The sequence below is a fragment of the Salvelinus sp. IW2-2015 genome, linkage group LG17 (assembly GCF_002910315.2).
Source record: "Salvelinus sp. IW2-2015 linkage group LG17, ASM291031v2, whole genome shotgun sequence".
NCBI lineage: Eukaryota > Metazoa > Chordata > Actinopteri > Salmoniformes > Salmonidae > Salvelinus > Salvelinus sp. IW2-2015.
In genome coordinates, this window is record NC_036857.1 from 16,156,332 (window position 1) to 16,180,080 (window position 23,749).

General features: G+C 42.8%; 1 protein-coding gene across 4 annotated transcripts in view; it reads right to left on the reverse strand.

Annotated features, from left to right (window-relative positions):
* Positions 1–23,482, reverse strand: part of LOC111977053 (AMP deaminase 1-like) — a 30,720-nt gene extending 7,238 nt beyond the window's left edge. The window contains exons 1-15 of one of the 4 annotated variants that reach the window (XM_024006324.2): positions 23,352–23,453; positions 17,223–17,241; positions 16,199–16,364; positions 8,993–9,158; positions 8,220–8,385; positions 7,880–8,102; positions 5,007–5,136; positions 4,042–4,236; positions 3,666–3,797; positions 3,415–3,578; positions 2,597–2,723; positions 2,178–2,341; positions 1,901–2,021; positions 1,612–1,785; positions 1,288–1,398 (exon numbers count right to left, since the gene is read on the reverse strand). In XM_024006324.2, the coding sequence (XP_023862092.1) occupies positions 1,288–1,398; positions 1,612–1,785; positions 1,901–2,021; positions 2,178–2,341; positions 2,597–2,723; positions 3,415–3,578; positions 3,666–3,797; positions 4,042–4,236; positions 5,007–5,136; positions 7,880–8,102; positions 8,220–8,385; positions 8,993–9,158; positions 16,199–16,350 (2,025 nt within the window). In that variant the 5' untranslated portion in view covers positions 16,351–16,364; positions 17,223–17,241; positions 23,352–23,453. Of the gene's footprint in view, positions 1–1,287; positions 1,399–1,611; positions 1,786–1,900; positions 2,022–2,177; positions 2,342–2,596; positions 2,724–3,414; positions 3,579–3,665; positions 3,798–4,041; positions 4,237–5,006; positions 5,137–7,879; positions 8,103–8,219; positions 8,386–8,992; positions 9,159–9,306; positions 11,135–16,198; positions 16,365–17,222; positions 17,242–23,351 lie in introns of those variants that run through there. The other 3 variants (XM_024006323.2, XM_024006325.2, XM_024006326.2) reach the window with 3 other exon arrangements.
* Positions 23,483–23,749: the final 267 nt, after the last annotated feature.

Here is a 23,749-nt window from a genome sequence, read left to right on the forward strand (position 1 = left end):
GGAGACTGGCGTAGGCACTCCAGGACCTTGAGATGCTTCTTACGGAGCCACTTCCTTAGTTGCCCTGGCTGTGTGTTTCGGGTCATTGTCATGCTGGAAGACGCCCACGACCCATCTTCAATGCTCTTACTTGAGGGAACGAGGTGAGGTTGTTGGCCAAGATCTCGCGATACATGGCCCCATCCATCCTCCCCTCAATACGGTGCAGTCGTCCTGTCCCCTTTGCAGAAAAGCATCCCCAAAGAATGATGTTTCCACCTCCATGCTTCACAGTTGGGATGGTGTTCTTGGGGTTGTACTCATCCTTCATCTTCCTCCAAACATGGTGAGTGGAGTTTAGACCAAAAAGCTCTATTTTTGTCGCATCAGACCACATGACCTTCTCCCATTCCTCCTCTGGATCATCCAGATGGACATTGGCAGACTTCAGACGGGCCTGGACATGCGCTGGCTTGAGCAGGGGGACCTTGCGTGTGCTGCAGGATTTTAATCCATGACGGCGTAGTGTGTTACTAATGGTTTTCTTTGAGACTGTGGTCCCAGCTCTCTTCAGGTCATTGACCAGGTCCTGCCGTGTAGTTCTGGGCTGATCCCTCACCTTCCTCATGATCATTGATGCACCATGAAATAAGATCTTGCATGGAGCCCCAGACCGAGAGCGATTGACCGTCATCTTGAACTTCTTCCATTTTCTAATAATTGCCCCAACAGTTGTTGCCTTCTCACCAAGCTGCTTGCCAATTGTCCTATAGCCCATCCCAGCCTTGTGCAGGTCTACAATTTTATCCCTGATGTCCTTACACAGCGCTCTGGTCTTGGCCATTGTGGAGAGGTTGGAGTCTGTTTGATTGAGTGTGTGGACAGGTGTCTTTTATACAGGTAACGAGTTCTAACAGGTGCAGTTAATACAGGTAATGAGTGGAGAACAGGAGGGCTTCTTAAAGAAAAACTAACAGGTCTGTGAGAGCCGGAATTCTTACTGGTTGGTAGGTGAACAAATACTTATGTCATGCAATAAAATGCAAATGAATTACTTAAAAATCATACAATGTGATTTTCTGGATTTTTGTTTTATATTCCGTCTCTCACAGTTGAAGTGTACATATGATAAAAATTACAGACCTCTACATGCTTTGTAAGTAGGAAAACCTGCAAAATCGGCAGTGTATTAAATACTTGTTCTCCCCACTGTATATATATTGACAGTTCAGGCCACAGTGTGGATAAATTGTGGGTCTCTGAGGCAGTATATTGTTTATCCTGTTTGTCGTCTGTTGGGTTTGTTACCTCATCAGACAGGCCACTCTGCAGCACACTGTTCCTGGAGATCTCACACATGTCACAGGTGCTGAGCTTGAACACCTGGGCTGCAATGGCGTACTCCTCCATCAGGGGCTCCTGAGGACACACAGTCAGAGCAGAGTGAGCTGGGCATCTGGCTTACTCTCTACCAACCATTGCCATTCTGAACTTAAAGGTTAAACCAATGAACGGCACCCTAGGTCAGTTGATTGGCACGTAATGCACCAACATGAACCAAGAGAGCCCAAAACATACATATCGTCCTACACAACACAGACAGTACCGGACGTACACCCAGTTTGGCCTCACCTTGGTGTAGTGGAACTGCATAGGGTCATCAGTGGACAGGGAGACGATCAGGCCCTTCTTGAGGAACTCCAGAACAGGATTCTTGGCATACTCCAGGAAGAGACTGTTGTTGCTGAGTGGAGACATGGCAATGGGAATCTGGGCCAGGAAGTAGAGGTACTGCAACACGGGGCTCTGTTGGGTGGGAGTGTTAAATACAAACATCAACATTAAGACCGTAGGAGTTAGTTGTGTCATGTGTTGATGGTGCCACAGAGAGGAGGCTATTTTGTTTGGAGAGGCTACTGACCTTCTTGAGATTGAGGCCGTGAGAGATGTTGTCAGCGGTCATGAAGGAGGCCAGCAGATGGGTGACGGCTCCAGCCTCTCCACAGTGGGGCCTGAACTGGAAGGTGTTCATTCCCCTAGCTCTAGGAAGCAAACATAAAGTCAGACTCAGAGACAGAATGATGGCCATGTACTGTAAGACACTGATAATGATACGGGTGTATCATGTTTGATTTGTACTTTTTCTGAAACAATTTCTTGAAGGACATGTGGATTGTGATTTGACATGTGATACTCACTTGCGTAGCTGGTTGATCATAGTGATGTTGGCATACATGTAGTAGATGTAGTAGCTGTAGGAGGGGTTCTTGACAATGTCCCACTCCTCTGGCTTGGGGCTCTTGGTGCAGAACATGTGACCACTGTGCTTGGACTCGTCATCCACACTGTCGAAACCTGTCACCTACAGAACAGAGAAAGATGGAGAATTAAGAGATTGCCTTGATATTCAATGCATTTTCGACATACCAATCTTTCTTTTTATAAAGTGGTTGAAAATGTCAAATTTTAAAAATCAAATTCCTCCCTTCTGAAAAAATGTCCATCAAGGCTGGAGAACAATCATGAATTAGGACATTCGGGTGAAATACCCCTTGAAATTATAAATAAAAAATGTAAACCTCCTTTATCCCTGGTCTCTCATGCCAGTCTCACTCACATGCTTGAGGAAGATGCTGAGTTCAGGGTTGGCGTGGGGTTCGATAGTGGCCTGGAAAATAGGCATGAAGATGTTCTCCAGCATCTTTCCAAAGTGGGGCACAAAGTTCCTGCCTCTAAAGATGTCACTGAGGTGGAAGTACAGAGAATGAGCAGTTAGAAGTTAGTCAGACATTATTCTAAATGCACGAATATCATTATTTAGAGAGCCATTTAAAAATATATTCTGTTCAGGTTTTGTTTTTTACTTTGAGTACCAACATGACACTCATAAAATAGTATAATTTTTTACTGAGTTTGCCAAACTCTGTATATCCATGCCTCTAGTATTTCTAACACTTCCTGAAGAATCTAATAATAAAAAGGGTACAGAAAGAGGGAAGTACTGTCACGCCCTGACCATAGTTTGCTTTGTATGTTTATATGTTTTGTTTGGTCAGGGTGTGATCTGAGTGGGCATTCTATGTTGTATGTCTAGTTTGTCTATTTCTATGTGTTTGCCCTGATATGGTTCTCAATCAGAGGCAGGTGTTTGTCGTTGTCTCTGATTGGGAGCCATATTTAGGTAGCCTGTTTTGTCATTGTGGGTTGTAGGTGATTGTCTATGTGTAGTGTTTTGTGTCAGCACTATTATTTGATAGCTTCACGTTTGTTATTTTTGTATAGTTCGTTCAGTGTTCTCTTTTTAAATAAATATCAAGATGAACACTTACCATGCTGCATATTGGTCCTCCGATCCTTCCAACTACTCCTCCTCAGACGAGGAAGAGGACGGGCGTGACAAGTACATTCACTGATGAACAGAGGGATAGAACTTACTAGATCCTAGGCACTTGAATCATCCACTTGAGTTGAGGGGAGAAGACTCTATGCTTGTTGAACCAGCCGGAGAGCTTGGTCCACTCATTAGGTTTACAGCCATAGATGGAAAGTCGGGGCTCGGCATATTGGTACCTGGCATCCTCCAGGTCAGATGCCACTTCCTGGGTGCGAAAAAATTGAGAATTAGCTGGTTGTAATTAAGCAGTGTTTACAAAAGGGATACTAACTCAGCCATAGCAGAGTCTAACCTTAATGATCCTGGCAAAGTACTCTCCGTCGATGTGGTTCTCTGTCTTCATGTACAGGTCACGCAGCTCACTGGCTCCCACAGGGTTGTACTTGGCATTGAACTTGTCAAAACGCTGAAAGGTTTGTCTGCCCTTGAGAGAAGAGGGTGAGAGAAGCATGTAAAAACCAGGGAATGTACACACTGGCAATGGAAAAATAATAAAAATATCAAAGCTGCATATTGTTTCACTATATGCATTTTACTATATAAGCATTCTACGGCTTCTGCCAAGAGGTTTGGAACTTTATTACACAGGAGGTAATAGCAGACTTTCACTTTGGCCACAGGACTGCATTTCCCCTTTGAAAGCTACACTAGCTAGAGGTAGAACTCACAGCGTGCACATCCAGGGAATCGACAGTGAGATCATAGGGGTGTAGGTTGAGGTTGGCAAACAGTTCCTTCATGGTCACATCTTTGCCCTTAATATTTTGCACTACACGGTCAGCGTCCACCCTGTATGACTTCTTGATGAAGCGCAGGAGGTGCTTCTGGTTCATGCAGGCAGCTGCATGGATGTGGGTGTCTACCTACAACAGCACACACAGGAGTTATGAGAAAAAAATAGTTGAGTTACTTACAAGTTATTATGAGTTCTCTTTGTGGTGTACTGACACTGCTTGAACAACAGGGGGAGCAGAGCACACAACATTTGCTATTTGGGAGCAGAAGCGGAAGTCACACCCAGGTTGTAGGAAGTTAAAGTAGCCTACTCTAAAACCCATAGACGTCTTTTGCATTCACAAATATAAGATATCTGTTGAAAGGTCTTTTTTGTTATTGCTGTCATTTTTATCAATGAAATTAAACTGGTGTAACAGGGTGAAGATTTCCCTGTTACAGGCAGTTATTTTCAGTGTTGAATGTGCTCTGTGATTGACCATGTCTTGGGCCCTACTTTTAGGTGCAGAAATGGAGACACTGTGCTTTTACGTTCATGGCTAGGGAGGATACAGCTTATGTCAAATTGATGCCAAAAATGTGCTTTTTGTTGTTGTTGCATTTTAGCTAACCCTTTTCCTAACTTTAATCTAATTCTCCTAACCGGCTACAAAAAGTAAATTCTGAGAAACTGTATACTACCTAGCCAAAACCTGCTTTTACCGGTATTTTCAGCATTATCCACTATTGTTGCTACAGGCAGAAAATCCTAGTAATTGTTCTGTAATTTCCGATCAATAAACCAATGTCTGGTTGTGCATGTGTTTTAAGCCAGCACCTTAACCATTACACCAAGAGGTCTTAGGTTTAATAAGCTAGGCTAAATACTAATATGTTTTGTAAGGTGGTAGCTATCTACCTTCCTGCAGTTGTAGAAGTCCCTATGGGGGTTCAGCTTCAGCTCCTTCATCTCCTCCATCTCGTTCAGCATCTCATGCACATTGAACTTGGACATGAGGAACTTCAGACGACGGTGACTGTATGTCTTACTGCCACCCAGGAAAGACAGACAAAAATGTAATGTGGATCTTGTAAAGTTGTTAGGCATTTCGTGGTGTTCCAGACCAGCCCTAAGGCTGCATTTACACAGGCAGCCCAATTCTAATCTTTTGCCCAATTATTGGCAAAAGCTGATCTGATTTGTCAAAAGACCAATTAGTGGAAAGAAAAAAAGATCAGAAATGGTCTGCCTGTGTAAACGCAGCCTAGCTCACTTGATGCAAGTGTTTAAGCAGGGTTGGATCAAAAGCCAGCACATACACACTGCTGTGGCTCTGCTGGGTTGGAGTTAACCTCGCTCCCAGGCTATTGCGCACAGCACATATTACCAAAACTACCTTTAGCGTCTATTGATGAAGGTATCTTCTTCTAGGGAGACTTGTGTTAAAAGGCCGATGCTCTGTCTGAACATGAACACGCATAGCTTGTGGAACATATCTTTGATATCAGCGAGAAATAATTTTCCCCCCCAAAAATTCTAAACACCTTTATAGAGTTAGGACCTTAAGGAGTAACGGTAGGCTCGCCTACACTCCTTAAGAGTACATTCTTGGGCTAAGTGCATATAAGCATGGGACATAGTCCCGTGAGCTCAGTTGGTAGAGCATGGCACTTGCAACGCCAGGGTTGTGGGTTTGACTCCCATGGGGGACTCGTATGAACAAATATGAAAATGTATGCACTCAAAGTCGCTCTGGATAAGCACGTCTGCTAAATGACAAAAAATTTAAAAATATCAATGTTTAAAAGTTGGCCTTAGTGGGAGTGACAACAGAATTCAATGGGAGTGACCTTACTGATTAAAGTAGTTGTAATTAAATTAACGAATCACGACTGCGTGGCATGGCTCCAAATGGAGGCAAGACCCAGGCAGGAATTTGTGTTGCGCACAAGACACGTACCGGGGAGGGTGAAGAGGAAGGGGTTGTGGGAGATGATTGGTTGGTAGATTAAGCCAATGCCTGTGTGTCAGGAGTTTCTCCTGATCATTCTGTATTGGTGATCCCGAGGGGTTTGTGCTGATTATACGGAGATTGAGACAGCTGGTTAAATACCGTCCCTTGAGAAGATCAAGATGCATGTCAGGAGAAGTGCAGTATTATCATAAGGAGACGTATACTTGGAATACAGAGGAGGAATGGAGGGAAAAAAACAGGCAGAGGAGGTCTAAGAGAGAGAGGGCGGAAGAGAGTGAGCTTGAGTAGGTTAAAAATAGCAGGAAAAATGGAGATGGTTTGTTAAAGAAGAATGGTAGAAAGTGTAAGCAGAATGAGCTAAAGACAGGAGGAGAAATGGAAGTGAATGAGGTAAAAGTATCGGAGGTGGTAGGGGTGGTGAAGTTCTCGGAGCCCAAGGCTTGCACCGAGGGCCTGGATAAAGATGAGTCTGTGACAGTAGGAGTGAAGTTTTTGGAAAAAGTGGCCCCTAGCCTTTTGGCTGATCCATTTGTGGTTTCAGGGTGCGTGAAAACAGAGTTGGGTGCTGTGGAATCGGTGAAGGTAACCAGAAGTGGTCTTTTGATAATTGTTTGTGTTTCTGCTGGTCAGAGGCAGAAGGTGCTCCGCGTTAAACGAATGGGGGCAAAAAATGTGAATTGTTTTGCGCTCAAGAAAAGGGCACCATTGAAAGGAGTGATTACTGGGGTAGCAGGACATGTAAAAGTTGACCAACTGAAGGGGAAGATTCCCAGAGTTTGTGATGCTCGTTGTTTGGTGCGACGCAGACAGGGTGGCGTGAGTGGTGAAACAAAAGAGTCATTGTCTGTTCTTTTGAATTTTGATGTTGAGTCTTTGCCCGACAAAGTGATGTTAGGATATATAAGTTATCCTGTATGAGCTTTTGTGCTGAATACATTACGTTGTTACATGTGTCAAGCTTATGGGCATGTGGCAGCAGTGTGTAGGAGGGAGGTTCCTAGGTGTGAGAAGTGTGCAGAAGGGCATGAGACAAAGAAATGTGTAGCATTGGGGAAAGGAGTGTTATGTGTTAATTGTAGGGGTGCCCATGGGGCTGGGAGTCAGAAATGTCCTGTGTGAGAGAGGCAGGTTGAGGTTTCCAGGGTTAGAGTAGTGCAGAAGTTGTCATATGCTGAGGCAGTGAAGAAAGTAGAGGAAGATGGGTCAAAGAGGAGGGATCCTGGGAGGAGTGGTGTGAGTAGTAGATCTGTACCAGTACTGAGGGATAGGCCATCAAGTGATATATATTTTTCAGGAAGATTGGATTTTTTGCATTTACAGCAATGGTTATCAACTGTACTGCAGGGATGGAACATAAGTCGCAGAAAATTGAGGTTGTGGTGGCAGCTGCAGAGAGGTATTTGGGTGTGCGAGACTTGACATCAGAAGAGTTACAGGGTGTGTTAAGTGGTGGTGTCCCATCCTTTCAGGTAGTTGGCCTGAGGTAGGACTTAATAGATTTAAATAGTAGAGAAGGGTGGTGTCCTTTTGTATTATTTGTATTTTTTTGTGAGTGTAGTGTTCGATGGTAGGGTACTTGTTTAGTTATTTATTCTTTCAAGCAAAGTATAAGGGAGTTGTACTCCAGTCTAGTAAGTGGCAGTAATGCAAAATGTATTGGATGCCAACCGCCGTTAAACCTCATCGAAGAAGTTCTGTATTGGCTAACCAAGGCCAGGTTTGCCACTTAGGTCCACCAGACTCTTCGCATTTGGCCGGAAGTCTCTTGTAATGAGATTAGGTTGGAGTTGACCTCTCATTGTGCAGTAAAACTCACGTTGGGCCCTGTGCAATCAGAGCAATGAGGAAGTTCATGTCGTCGATGAAGGTTTCGTAGTGGGGGGCGGGCATGTTCTCGATGGGTTTGTGTTGGTCGGCCTCTGCTGCGTCTTTGTACACGTAGATGACACCGTCCTTCATACGCGCTACCCAGCTCAGGTTTTCGGGCAGGCACTTGGTGTTGAAGGGGTCCTCGCCCTCCTTGGGTGGGGATGTGAAGACTGGCAAACAAAATGGTAGCTGTTAGATACTTTCTTGGCAGTAATCATCTGTCACGAGAAACTACTGTATGCATACCCCAGACATTTACATTCACACTTGCCAGCCTATTCACTTACCTGGTTGCACGGAGTGTTCAGGCTTAAAGGGCTCTCCCTCAATGTCCCTCAGGTACTGGGATGTGGTGAGGGGGAAGCGCTGGTAGGCCAGCCTCATGTACTTCTCTCTGATGGTCAGAGCACGGTACACACCCTTACAGGAAAGCTCAAAGTCATCCATGGTCACCTATGAGTAGCGAGGGGAATGATGGAATAAGTGCCCTGTTCCAATACTTAAAAAAATAAATGCATCCTTCCATCCCTTGAAGTAATCACTGATCTAACACAAATGGATAATTGTCAGCAAGTTGTCAGTTTAGAATGGGACCAAATAATTTGATAATATTCATAAGTGGGTTATGTAGTAATGCTTAAGTTGGCAGAGGGGAAAGTGAACTACAAACAGTTTGATAAGCAGGCCCCACGTCCTCCTTATGATTTCTCTCTGTAAATGTCAGAGACATTTTTTTAACTTAAACCCAGGCATCTGCTGTGGGCTCCTAGTCTCCAGTGTAGAGGGATCTATTCCTTGAGGAGGCTTCCCTACAGGAGGTCAATGACCCAGACCCAAAGACATGTACTAGCCATAGTGGTCAAGTTCACACCCAGGGCCACAAGTCATTTGCTGCTATTTGAGGAGGAGAGGGAGGAGGCAGCATAGATAATGTGTTATGTATGAGTTTATGAGTGGGTCCATCCTGTTGGACCAGGTCTCTCTTGCAAAGGGGATTTGATCTCAATAAGTCTAACCTGGATAAGAGAGAAACATAGGCTACATAGCTAAGATATAATACCCCAGAGGCGTAGTCTCCAATGATGGCCACTCTCTGGAAGTCAGGCACTTCTAGGTAGGTTGGGGTGTCCAAAAACACCTCCGCCACAGGTGCCAGCACCTTCCTGGCCTGGTCACTCATGGACGGAGGCAAAGTCATGGTGCGACACTTTTGTAGTCTCTTCTTACTGCCGAGCGACAGGGGAGGTGCGACAGACAAAGAGTGGATTTAGTGATAAGGCAAAGAGCGAGACTATATGGACATGTCTGGTACACCCAAATTGATGACATATGTCACCCAGCTGAGATGAATGGATTCGGTTCAGTCAGTCATACCTTAGTCCTGATGAGCCAATCCCAGCTAGTTAGTTTATGCAGGTTAGCTGGCTTGGCAACAACAGCAGCATGGTGCTAGTTAAAACTGGTAATATAAAGTGACATTTAGTTCAATCGGCGAGGGAGAAATTACTTGTATTGGTCACCATCTGGATATCACCGTGACATGCCAATTAAAAGTTCTACAGCTGCACCATCGAGACCGGTTGCATCACTGCCTGGTATGGCAACTGCTCGGGATCTGACCGTAAGGCGCTACAGAGGGCAGTGCGTACGGCCAAGTACATCACTGGTGCCAAGCTTCCTGCCATCCAGGACCTATATAATAGGTGGTGTCAGAGGAAAGCCAATAAAATTGTCATAGACTGTTCTCTCTGCTACCGCATTGCAAGCGGTACTGGAGCGCCAAGTCCAGGACCAAAAGGCTCATTAACAGCTTCTACCCCAAGCCATGAGTCTGCTGAACAATTAATCAAATGGCCACCGGACTATTTAAATTGACACCCTCTCCATTTCTTTTGTACACTGCTGCTACATTGACACCTCTACCTACATGTACAAATTACCTCAACTAACCTGTACCCCAGCACACTGACTCGGTACCCCCTGTATATAGCCTCGTTATTGTGTTACTTTTTACTTTAGTTTATTTGGTAAATATTTTCTTAACTCTTCTTGAACTGCAATGTTGGTTAAGGGCTTGTAAGTAAGCATTTCACAGTAAGGTCTACACTTGTTGTACTCGGCATATTTGACAAATAAAGTTTGATTTGATTAGCTAACGTAACGACAAGCTGGTGCGAATGACCAGTGCAAAGGTCTGTTATCGAAGTGCTTCCCGCTGGGCATCTGTATCACGTCGCTGGCGGTAGCTATGTCTTCCATCCCACTTGATTATTTTTAGAGTAGGATAACAGCCTACACGAGAAATAACTTGTAATATTGGTAGTAACCATCTGGATGTCACCGTGATTGTCTACTTTCTCAATGGGGAGCGTTTGCGCTGCAAAATGCAACACAACAACACGCTGGGGACCAGTGTTGCTAACWAATTTTCAGGGTAAGTTGCTAGAGGCAGGTTGATTTGTTGCTAAATGCCGTTGTGATGTCATTGCGTGATAACGTAAATCTGCGTCATTACGTAGAATACACAATAACGTTACTCAAATTGACTGGCCATCTCGGCAAAAAATATGATTTGACATTTGTTCAGGTACAGACTCCCACTCTTTTCTGTACTTCTGGCTGTACAGTTTTGATTGAGACATGTTGATTGATGTTGTAAGTTCTGTTCAAGATCAAACATTCGTGACCAACTATATTCATTGGGTTTTGTAAGAAATTGTATAAGATACTGGTAACTTGTTTTAACCACTTCTCAACATAAGCTATTCTTGGCACAACATGCACCCATCCCCACTACTTTGTCAGACCCACACACACATCCCCTCCCCCATGAATAGGGCCTGTGAAAACAAACGCACATGCAGGATGCCTTTGGATGTGACTAGGACAATGAACTGTGGGAAGGGCCAATGGAAACGTCGACATCAGGCCGAACAGGATTACCCACGACCCAGATCGACCAATCGGAAGGCCAGACTTCAAGATCAACCTACTTTGCTAGTTGTCTATATAATCTGTATGTACTGTGTAGAGCGGRCTCTTCTCCGARGATTTCATAAGAATCTGACAGAAAGGGGCCGTGCACGTTTTTGCCTGATATCTTTACACTTGAATAAAACGGCCTTATTATAAAATTATCCACCTCGTCCTATGTCTCCACTTGTTCTCCTGTCTCCAATAAACGTTTTACTAACAGTTTGACTCGTCGAACACGTGCTACTGCAGTCAGCCAACAATGATTTGCAATTTACTGAAATTGCTGCTGCCTGTGCACGAGCTGAGCGCCCGCTGCTGACGTCACTCACAATGTACTTTTGCAGCCAGGCACGTGTGTTGTGACTGAGTGTGACAGAGAAAATCGTTTTTGTGTCATTTAGAGGGAAAATGCATGCATTCTAGCGTTTGAGTCACTTTTCAAAAGTTGCTAAAAGTTCCAAATACATTTTTAAAAGTAGCTACATTTGTTGCTAGGTGCTGTTTGAAAAAAAGTTGCTAAATCTAGCAATAAAATTGCTACGTTGGCATCACTGCTGGGGACAGGGTCCTTCGCTCCCGCTTGCCGAGCACTGCTGTACGGTAGTAAGGATGGGAAAGTAGCTAACTAGTAGCTGGCAATATCAGGCCAGTGTAACATCTAAAGCACATTTATAGGTAGGGATTTTCACCGAAAATGTACAAAGAAATTATTAACGAATAGATTGTTGTAAAAATAAAGAAAAAATACTCTGAAAACGGAATGATTCTAAACACTGTCTCAAGTCCCATCTTCGGCAGACAAGTTTCACATTCAGGCTGAAGTTTCTAGCCACAAGCGTCGGGTGGAGTCATTAGAACGACTGACTGAACTGAATTTGTTCGTCACCATTCAAGCACGACATGGAGCTTGTTGTAGTCCTAAAAAACGGAAACGAGTTACCTCTGGTTCGTTCAGCCATTCCTATGGTTTTTGAGATAAACGCCGAGGTTAACACAGGCTTAGGAAATCTTATACGTTTTGTCCTTTGATATAAGTCAGTTAACATGACCTTTATGAATTATGAAGCCTTTGTGCATAACGTGCTTTTAACAATTACATACATGCTTCAAAATTCACAAAAATGTACGTTATCTGATGAAGATGATCATAGAACAAAAGTTATAAGATCTCCTAAGCCTGTGTTTACCACAGACCTTATTTTCGGCATTTATCCAAAAACTCAAAAATGTTCAACAACCATTGTCGGAGTTAGTGCCTACAAAAAAGACGCTATTACTATTGCTCTCCATACTTAATACATTTTGGGGACTGGGCGTGTCCTTATCACCTCACCCCTGTTATATTGACGAGGTGACCACTCTAACATTGGAAATACATGTCCTCAAAGATGGCAGGCAGGCGAGATCAGGTGGTACCATTCTAGCCAATGAGAGGGCAGATACGCGTGTGACCAAAAGTCACAACTATTTTTTATTTACACGCCTATATATATGTGAAATGGGAGCCTAGCCTAAGATAGGTCTTATGTTGCCCTAGATGGCCTGCCCATGGAACTGTATGTACAAGGTTGAGAACAAGTGGTCTACAGATAGATGGCACCACCAACTTCCTGCCATCTGCCTCTGACCCAAGGTAGAGTATGTGGTTGTCTACCGTGTAAATCCCCCCACATGAAGATTGACTGTCCCCAGCTAAGGCCTTGTTAAATAAACCTTTCAATGTTGCATCAGACTTCTGCAGTGTAGCAACATTTTGTGGAACATCCCATTGCACCTCTAACCCAGACACAACAGGTACAGGGGTTCCCACATACTTCTCAAGACGCCGCTGGCGGCGTGACTTTCTGGGCCCTTTGGTTCCCCCCTCGCACAGACTATCACACAAGTCAGGCAGAGGTTGTAAACCAGCTTTGGCCTGGGCACGAGTGACAACTGAACATGACACCTGAACATCAGACTGGCCAACTGACTGCTCATATAGCTGACCCCCCACACTTCCCAACAGATCAGAGAGTACAGGCACATCCCTCCCCAAAATCATCTCAAAGGTAGCTTCTCCATTACCCCAACTTTGAGGAGGTATTTCTGACCCTGAATCTCAACTGTGAGCTCAGCTGTGGGCTGCTGTGACTGGTCCCCATGGACACATTGGATCAGTGTCTGGTGACCGTAATCAATGTCATTAACAGGTACATTACCTTTTTGATTAACGACAGGGAACTGCCGGTGTCAATCATTGCAGTAAGACTTTTACCATTCACTTTTACAGGTACCCACCCTGACCCTTCCCCACTCTGTCTATTCTGAACACCATCCCCCGCTCTTGGAACATAACAGTAACCTGAGAGCTTGGATTTACGTAGCGGACACATTGAAGCTTTGTGCCCCTGCTGCCGGCAGTAAAAACAGGTCAGACCCCTCCAATCAGAGCGAACTGCATGATCCCATACCTCCCTCCTTCCAGACACATAACCCCCAGAGTTACCTCCACCATCTCTGGCGTCTCTGATGTCCCTTGTGTCTCTGAGACTCCTTGGAGCAGGTGCTGCAGGTCGTGGTGGGCCCCCTTTACGTGCATTAAGGTACTGCAGTGCAAGCTTGGCCGCCATAAGCCCATCCTTGGGCTCGTGCTCTCGGACCCAGGTTTGAATGTCGTGTGGTAGAACTTGTAGGAGTTGCTCGAGGATGATGACCTCACCGATTTCGTCCTGTGTCTTCTCCTCCGGTCGAACCCATCGTCGTTAGAGACCCTTGAGGCGGTGGTACGTCTCTGTCGGCGACTCACCCGATGGCGTCGATGCAGCTCTGAAGCGTTGACGGTAGGTCTCTGGGGAGATGTTGAACTTCACCAGCAGCGCTTCCTTCAAGACCTTGTAGACGTTGGACAGCCCCTCATCCATTGCTGTGTAAGCCTCTAAGGCCTTGCCCGTGAGCAATGGGACAAGCCTGCAGGCCCACTACCTCGGGCCACTGCCACGTCTTGGCCATGCGCTCAAACCTCAGCAGGTAGTTTTCAATGTCCTCCCCCTGCTGGTATGAGGGCATCTTTGGCTCCTTCCTCAGGAATGCTGGAAGATGGACGTTAACACTGCTGGACTGGTTTCCTGGTGCTGGCCTCATTACTGCTTGGGGAGCCTGCTGTGGAGTTGAAGTCCCTGCTGCGTCAAGCCTTTGTCGTCCTGGTGTTGGCAGACCCAATCTTGCGCTCTCACTGACGAGTTTCGCTTGGTAAGGAGCTGTGAGGATAGATTGGCGTAGACCTCGGAACTCCTGAAAAGTTGCTGGAAAAGGGCTACCATGGTTGGGCGTGGTTCTGGTCCCCCAACTGCTCCTTCAGTCAGCTGGTCTTTTATGGCTGTATGTGCTGGTTCAACCGGTAGCTCAAACGGTTCTGGTTGTGTTTGGCCCCTTGGTCGGGCTCCAAGTTTCTCATACTTGACCTCTTCTTCACCAGACGATTCCATGGTATTCCACCCCGTTTCAACTTCAGGTACCTTTTCTGACAGTTGATGCTGCTGCTGAGAACGCAATCCTTTATGCATTCCTTTACCTCTCTTGTTGGAATTCACTGCTTTGCGGTGCGCCATCCCACCACTGCCACCATATGTCACGTAGAGTAGGCCAGAAGGCTAAACTGGAAAACCTAACCTCTATCAAAATAAAAAGATGAGACTTGGGCCTTCTGGGCTTGCTGAAGGCCCAAGTCCCCTCATTTTGTAAATGTTATATTGTGATATTGTTTCATAAAAAACATGTTGCAATGTATATACTTTAGTATGTTTAGTTAAAGGGAAAATGTAGGTTTGTATAGGTAATTGCTTAATTAATTGGTGTTAATTGTTCTGAGGGGAGGGGCTAGCCCTACAAAAGGAGCCTCTCTTTCAGTTCATAGAGAGGCATTTGTGGATTGAGCTGTGGATGGGGTAGCATTGTTTTTAGCTGGCCCATAAGGTATATGTTTGATGGCAGTACTGTTGTTTTTGTTCTGGAATCACTATGTAAATAAACACCCTTGCACAGAAGAACTTTTGCGGCTCCGCCATCTTTTTATTTTGATAGAGGTTAGGTTTTCCAGTTTAGCCTTCTGGCCTACTCTACGTGACATATACACACAGTACTAGTCATGTTTGGACACACCTACTCATTCAAGGGTTTTTCTTTATTTTACTATTTTCTACACTGTAGAATAATAGTGAAGACATCAAAACTATGAAATAATACATATGGAATCATGAAGTAACCAAAAAAGTGTTAAACAAATCAAAATATATATTTTGTATTTTAGATTCCTCAAAGTAGCCACCTTTTGCCTTGATGACAGCTTTGCATACTCTTAGCATTCTCTCAACCAGCTGCATAAGGAATACTAGTTGAGTATCTGGAGCATCAGCATTTGTGGGTTCAATTACAAGCTCAAAATGGCCAGAAACAAAGGACTTTCTTCTGAAACTCATCAGTCTATTCTTGTTCTGAGAAATGAAGGCTATTCCATGCGAGAAATTTATAAGAAACTGATGATCTCGTACAACGCTGTGTACTACTCCCTTCACAGAACAGCGCTTTATCAAACTAGACACTCGAATGTACTTGTCCTCTTGCTCAGTTGTGCACCGGGGCCTCCCACTGCTCTTTCTTTTCTGGTTAGAGCCAGTTTGCGCTGTTCTGAGAAGGGAGTAGTACACAGCGTTGTACGAGATCTTCATTTTCTTGGACATTTCTCGCATGGAATAGCCTTAATTTCTCAGTTCAAGAAAAGACCGACGAGTTTCAGAAGAAAGTTATTTGTTTCTGGCCATTTTGAGCCTGTAATTGAACCCACAAATGATGAGGCTCCAGGTACTCAACTAGTCTAAAGAATGCCAGATTTATTGCTTCTTTAATCAGAACAACAGTTTTCAGCTGTGCTAACATAATTGCAAAAGGGTTTTCTAATGATCAAGTAGCCTTTTAAAATGATAAACTTGGATTAGCTAACACAACGTGCCATTGGAACACAGGAGTGATGGTTGCTGATAACGGGCCTCTGTACGCCTATGTAGATATTCCATTTAAGAAATCTGCCGTTTCCTGCTACAACAGTCATTTACAACATTAACAATGTCTACACTGTATTTCTGATAAATGTTATGTTATTTTAATGGTCAATACATTTCTTTCAATAACAAGGACATTTCTAAGGGCCCCCAAACTTTTGAACGGTAATGTATATAAGTTGATGAAATGCCATGTGCATCCACTGATATCAGGAGTAAACCCTCTATTTCACATCTTCCTCTCTGCTAATACCCACCGTTTCTCAGTATCTTCTTCAGTGTGCAGGTGGTAGGCCATTTCCTGTTTAAGGATGGGACAGTCATCTTGCTCTTCAAACAAGGAAATCTCATCGCGGACGCCCTCACCTTTGGTCTCAGATGCAAAGACTTCCTCTGCAAAGGCACGCATGTGCTCATCGGTCTCTGGCAGAAACATATACAAACTTGTTACCCACCCCGTTTTTTGTAAGGTAATAGCAAGTTACTAAGTGTGCACTTTTCTTATGTCATATGCCACATCACATTTTGTTTCCCAAAAGCTTTTAAGTGCACTACACAGGACATGATGCAATGAAATGGACAACATGGAGCGCTGACCTGAAACAAGCACTGAACATGAAACAAGCTATCAACAGCATAGATACAACAGGTGTGAATGATCAAGCAAGCTAGGATGGTCAAATCCATCATGATTTAAATTATTGAATGAAATGACCTTGTAAACAACAAGGTAGTACCACAGAGGGAAACATTAGACATACCTTACTGCAGTTGAAAACACTCCAGCAGTGCATGCTTTGTGTGTATAAGACCAAGCAGAACTTGGTCCAACTTCAACTCCCACAGCTCTGATCACTAGCTTGGACTGGTAACACAAGGTTCCATGCACACAGAGCTACAGTAATCCAGCACAAACAATAGGGCCCGACGACTCACATAAACACTCAAAAGCTTGCTCTACTGATACATCAACATCTACAGTACAAACAAAACAGCCTTCTAGAGCCAAACAAGACAAAAGAGGCTGTGATACTACACAACTGCAGAAACTCTTGGCCTATCTTGTTCATGGGGCCAGAGTATCTCTGGACTCAACTAGGCCCAGAAACCTCATGCGCCATCAGACTGATACATTTATTGACTTATTAATTTGTCTAGCATCCACTGCAAACTCTATTCTATGACAAATAAGTGAGTGAAGGAATGTTGGCAGTCACACATTTCAGTGGTGGGACATACACACAGGGTCAGGCTACTCTAGGATTGCTGTCTTCTTCTCACCCTTCAAACTTACTTTGACCTGATATTGCATTCCACAGCAGGAGAGGAGAGGATAAACCAAAAGGGAACCAATTAAACAAAATAAAAGTCAGGTTACAGATTAAAATGAATGAGACACCCTTCCCTGGTCTGTTTTATTTGATCAAACGACAGAAAACCCTTTTCCCATTTAGAGATGGAACATGTAACCATCCAAGGATTCAGCATGAGATAATGAACATAATGATAGTCAATTAAGTTAACTCATGAATGTGTTGATGAAATACTAACAATGAATCACAACATGACTGAAAAGACACAACAAAATCAACTAGGTTAAAGGTTAATTAACAAGCATGAAATTACTTAGAGAAGTAAGGCAACCGGTCATTGTTTTTGGTAGAATATGAATCATGATATTTAGGGAACATGTTACGTTTAATTTAAGATTATTGCAAAACAGTATGTCATGGTTCTAAAATAGTAGTCAGTCAGACACTGGTTCATTTCTAATGTTAGATGGTTCCTCCCCCTGAAAGTAGCCTATGGGCCAAGATTAACTGTAATCTATGTTTTTTTTTTTTTTTTACCATCTATTAAAAACTTAAGTTAACTTTAGCCAATGTTAGCTAAAATCAAAATGATAGGGGCATGCGTTCAATTTTCTAAAATCCATGGCCAAATTATTTCAAATCAACTTGGTTTGAACGTGGTGATTTGGCCTTTTCTTCTTCTTATTTTTTTTTTACATTGCACGAATGTATGCCTATCACTTCCATGGAGTTTTAGCTAGCGTTGGCTAAATTTAGCTGAAGTTTGTAGTGGCTGTTTAAAGAAAACCGAACCATGGATTACAGTATCTCCTAGCCCATAGACTACTTTCAGGGTGAGGACCCATCCAACGTTGAGTTGTAAAATACTGAACTTCTCCTTTAAACCCAACTTTTAATATAGATTCTCTATTGAGCATGCATTTTAGTCCAGTAGTAGGCTTAATGGAATTATTAATGTTGTATCTCTAAGATCCATGCAAAGAGTAGAATCATCCATGAGATTCCCAACATTCAGGGGATGGGGGAAAGAAAACATTTACTTATCCCTTCACAGCACAAACAAGTCTGGAGTACCAAGAGCATCTTGTTTGTTGAGTTTCCTGTCATGCATTCCCATGTACAGTGACTCACTGAGACAGGCCACCTTTGATTAATTTATTCTCTATACCCCCCTATACTCAACTGGCGGACCGGGTCCGGACCCAGAACAGGGTCAATAGGGACCGCAGGTACCGGTAAATAAAAACATTAAAAATCATATAAACACACATTAGACACGGAAGAATGCATAGAATTGCAGAAAATGAGCTTTAAAACAGTAACATTTTCTCTCCTCCAACAATAGGGGTGTGAAGAGTTTGGGGTTGCATAGGTTGCGAGGTGGGGGTCTGTTACTACGCCGATAAATGACATTATCCATCCAGACGTTTGCCACCTACGAAATGTGTGTGACCGGAACTTCTCAAATAGTACTTGAGTACTCCTGCTCTATACGTTATCCTTGGATGAAGAATAAATGTTTTTCTAAATGTCACACCCTAATCTGTTTCACCTGTCTTGTGCTTGTCTCCACCCCCCTCCAGGTGTCACCCATTTTCCCCATTATCCCCTGTGCATTTATACCTGTGTTTTTTGTTGGTCTGTTGCTAGTTCGTCTTGTTTCGGCAAGTCTACTAGCGTAGTTTTTCCTGTGCGCATTTTCTCTCTAGTCCCTGTTGTCTAAACTCAGCAAAAAAAGAAACATCCTCTCACTGTCAACTGCGTTTATTTTCAGCAAACTTAACGTGTAAATATTTGTATGAACATACCAAGATTCAACAACTGAGACATAAACTGAACAAGTTCCACAGACATGTAAGGAACAGAAATTAAATAATGTCAATAGTATAGCAGTTAGTATCTGGTGTGGCCACCAGCTGCATTAACCTCTTGACGCTAGGGGTCAGATTTAACTTTTTTWAATTTTTTTAAATAACGTTCCCAAGGTAAACGGACTATTTCTCAGGTCCAGATCGTAGAATATGCATTTAATTTACAGATTAGGATAGAAAACACTCCAAAGTTTCCAAAACTGTCAAAATATTGTCTGTGAGTATAACAAAACTGATTCTGCAGGCGAAAACCTGAGAATATCTAACCCTGAAGTGATTTTTAAAAAATGTATCTGTGTTTCCTGGCCCGTCTTTCTTCCATTTAAAGGGGTATCAACCAGATTCCTTTTCCAATGGCTTCTTCAGGCTGTGACCAGGCTTTAGACATAGTTTCAGTCTTTTATTTTGAAAAATTAGCGAGATTTTTCAAAACTAGTCAGGTGTCCCCTGATTAGTTCCTGCGCGCGAGAGGGGTCGCTCTCCATTTTATTTTTCTCTCTTATTGAATAGGTTACGGTCCGGTTGAAATATTATCGATTATGTTTGTTAAAAACAACCTGAGGATTGATTATAAAAAACATTTGACATGTTTCTACGAACATTACGGATACTTTTTGGAATTTTTGTCGAACGGAACGAGGCTTTGGTTTTCTGAACATAACACGCAACCCAAATGGCGTTTTTTTGTTATAAAAGTAATATTTATCTAACAAAAATAACATTTGTTGTGTAACTGGGAGTCTCGTGAGTGCAAACATCCGAAGAGTATCAAAGGTAAGCGATTCATTTTATTGCTTTTCTGACTTTTGTGACCATGCTAATTTGGGGCTAGCTGTTGTAGCATTGATTGATACACTCACAAAAGCTTGGATTGCTTTCGTTTAACAAAATGTTTGGACAATAGCATAAGAACAAAAAAGATCAGAAATGGGCTACTTGTCTAAATGCAGCTTAAAAGGCATCACACACATACAGTTGAGTCGGAAGTTTACAAACACTTAGGTTGGAATCATTAAAACTCTTTTTTCAACCACTCCACACATTTCTTGTTAACAAACTATAGTTTTGGCAAGTCGGTTAGGACATCTACTTTGTGCATGACACAAGTCATTTTTCCAACAATTGTTTACAGACAGATTATTTCAATTATCATTCACTGTATTCCGGTGGGTCAGAAGTTTACATACACTAAGTTGACTGTGCCTTTAAATAGCTTGGAAAATTCCAGAAAATGATGTCATGGCTTTAGAAGCTTCTGATAGGCTAATTGACATCATTTGAGTCAATTGGAGGTGTACCTGTGGATGTATTTCAAGGCATACCTTCATAACTAGTGCCTCTTTGCTTGACATCATGGGAAAATCAAAAGAAATCAGCCAAGAATTGTTTTTGTAGATCTCCACAAGCCTGGTTCATCCTTGGGAACAATTTCCAAACGCCTGAAGGTACCACGTTCATCTGTACAAACAATAGTATGCAAGTATAAACACCATGGGACCACGCAGCCGTCATACCGCTCAGGAAGGAGATACATTCTGTCTCCTAGAGATGAACGTACTTTGGTGCGAAAAGTGCAAATCAATCCCAGAACAACAGTAAAGGACCTTGTGAAGATGCTGGAGGAAACAGGTACAAATGTATCCACAATAAAACGAGTCCTATATTGACATAACCTGAAAGGCCGCTCAGCAAGGAAGAAGCCACTGCTCCAAAACTGCCATTAAAAAAGCCAGACTACGGCTTGCAACTGCACATGGGGACAAAGATCGTACTTTTTGGAGAAATGTCCTCTGGTCTGATGAAACAAAAATAGAACTGTTTGGCCAAAATGACCATCGTTATGTTTGGAGGAAAAAGGGGGAGGCTTGCAAGCCGAAGAACACCATCCCAAACAGGAAGCACGGGGGTGGCAGCATCATGTTGTGGGGGTACTTTGCTGCAGCAGGGACTGGTGCACTTCACAAAATAGATGGCATCATGAGAAGGGAATATTATGTGGATATATTGAAGCAACATCTCAAGACATCAGTCAGGAAGTTAAAGCTTGGTCGCAAATGGGTCTTCCAAATGGACAATGACCCCAAGAATACTTCCAAAGTTGTGGCAAAATGGCTTAAAGACAACAAAGTCATGGTATTGGAGTGGCCATCACAAAGCCCTGATCTCAATCCTATAGAAAGTGTGTGGGCAGAACTGAAAAAGCGTGTGTAAGCAAGGAGGCCAACAAACCTGTCTCAGTTACACCAGCTCTGTCAGGAGGAATGTGCCAAAATTCCCCCAACTTATTGTGGGAGGCTTGTGGAAGGCAACCCGAAACGTTTGACCCAAATCATTCTCTCTACTATTATTCTGACATTTCACATTCTTAAAATAACGTGGTGATCCTAATTTTTTACGAGGATTAAATATCAGGAATTGTGAAAAACTGAGTTTAAATCTATTTGGCTAAGGTGTATGTAAACTTACAACTTCAACTGTAGTGGTCCACATGCATATTGGTCCACATGCATGTTCAATGTAACATATTCATATTCTGTCTCAGACAGATATACTGGAACTGGGAAGACTCCCCACCACTCTGAAGAATTTTGTAATGTTGGACTGCTTGTCCATAGGTAGAGGTTCAAATTACGCCTTAACGACTTCGTATTTGATTTGATTTGATTTGGATCTCTTTTAGTCCCCATTTGGACTAATCTTCCAAGAGTCCTTAAACATTAAAATACAATTTATAATACGAACACATTTTCACATATAACACATTATTACATAATGACCCATAAATACTCAATCTAAAAAATATTGATTCTTCATCTACTATAGTCCCACAACATTTCTATGTATTATATTTAAATCGTTTTAAAATAATGTTTAAATGTATATATTGAAAGGTTTCTGGTTTGCTCAGTTAATTTATTCCATTTCTTTATTGCTCTAAATCGAAATGTTCTTTTGCCTATTTCTCTTTCTTTTCTGTCTGGATAACGCATAGATGGTGGACAATCTATTCCTAGTATTTACGGAATGTCTGTCTCTTACCAACGGAATACCGTTGTGAATAGAACTTGGCTGTTTTAAATTATGTATATTATGAAATAAAATAATCATGTTTTTTTCAATTATCTTGTCGATTGATGACCAACCAAGAACACTGTGCATGACTGCAACAACGTATTAAAGCTGTCAAGCCAATTCTCTGCCCACCAATTATAACGTCAGAGTGGTACTGACAGACAAACAAGTGCCTCAATGGGAATTTATCACCTGAACAGTTGGCTGGTCTGTGCTCATGCCACAAGACCTGGTGTGACTGGATTAGTCAATCAACATATCAAAGCTTACTGATATTGAGTCAAATTGAGATTAGGAACTTTTATCCTGTATAAATCTTTACAATTAAAATTTCTGAATGGATTGTCTGAAAGAAAAATTCTTCTGACAAAACATGAGGGGACAAATCAGCAGAGGTAAGTGACCAACAAATTTTAGTTACCAACACATATTTAGAGTTTGACGTTCACAATAAAATATGGGTAGTCCATTAAASGTCAACTGCCCTTTACTGGCCTATGTGGCATCGATAGGAGTCAAACATTTATACTAGTGTCAAAATTTACTACAAAGTGTAAATAGGATAATTTTGGTCATAAAGTCAGTCTCGTCCAAAACGGAGTATGGTTAGTGACTGCTTCATGACTTACTTGGGGATTTGGTTTGGATTACAATTATGTCAACAATTAATTCCCCCTTTTGCCTATTAACATGTGTGGTGGTTTTCTGTTAAAAGAAAGCGCAGGTTCGCTTTGCATGGCCCGGTGCCCCGGGTGGGCAGAGACCTATCCTTAGGATGACCAATGGAATGGTCAAAAATAAGCAAACCCAGCCCACCCAGGTCACACAAAACGAACTTGCTAGCATTTCTTAATGATCATTGTTGAAACACTAGGTTAAATCAGGAAGTGCAGTCACCCTTTAATAAACAAGATATTAAATAAATATAAACCTGGGAAGATTAAGATTAGAGAGAGAAATCGTTGTACTTGAATAAAGTCTATTTACCAAAGAACTACATTTTCATATATAAAATACTGCACTCTGGAAATCTGTGTTCTACTGGCTACAATGCTGCATGACAGGACTACCAACAATCTCAGGCCTGGGCTTGGCTTAAAAGTGGGGCAGCAGTCTGCCAATACAATGGCAGTGGCACCCACCAGACGACTCACCTGGCATATTGACTTTAGGCATGGTTCAATTCCACAAACTCGATCCCTGAGGACTGGCAAAGCTGGTCAGCTACTGGACTGGTGTAGCGGGAAGTGTGGAGCCCTCTGCCTCTCCAATGCAATATGAAACTGTGCTTGCGCTGTGTAACCAGAGCTTGCTGTGCCCACACTGGATACATGACAGAGGATTCCGCGTCACCACTCTATTTTAAGTTTTAACATGCCAAGTCTCACTGACAAGTACACATAGCGGGAGAGAGGGTGAGGGTCTGGTGTTACAAGTTCAAAAGCACACACTCATTTTTTTCTGGACAAGTTCAAGAGCATAGAATTTTTTTTTTCTCCATGAAGGGTGGTCATGGACAGAGTGGGAAAACGACTGGAAAATAATTATCTGG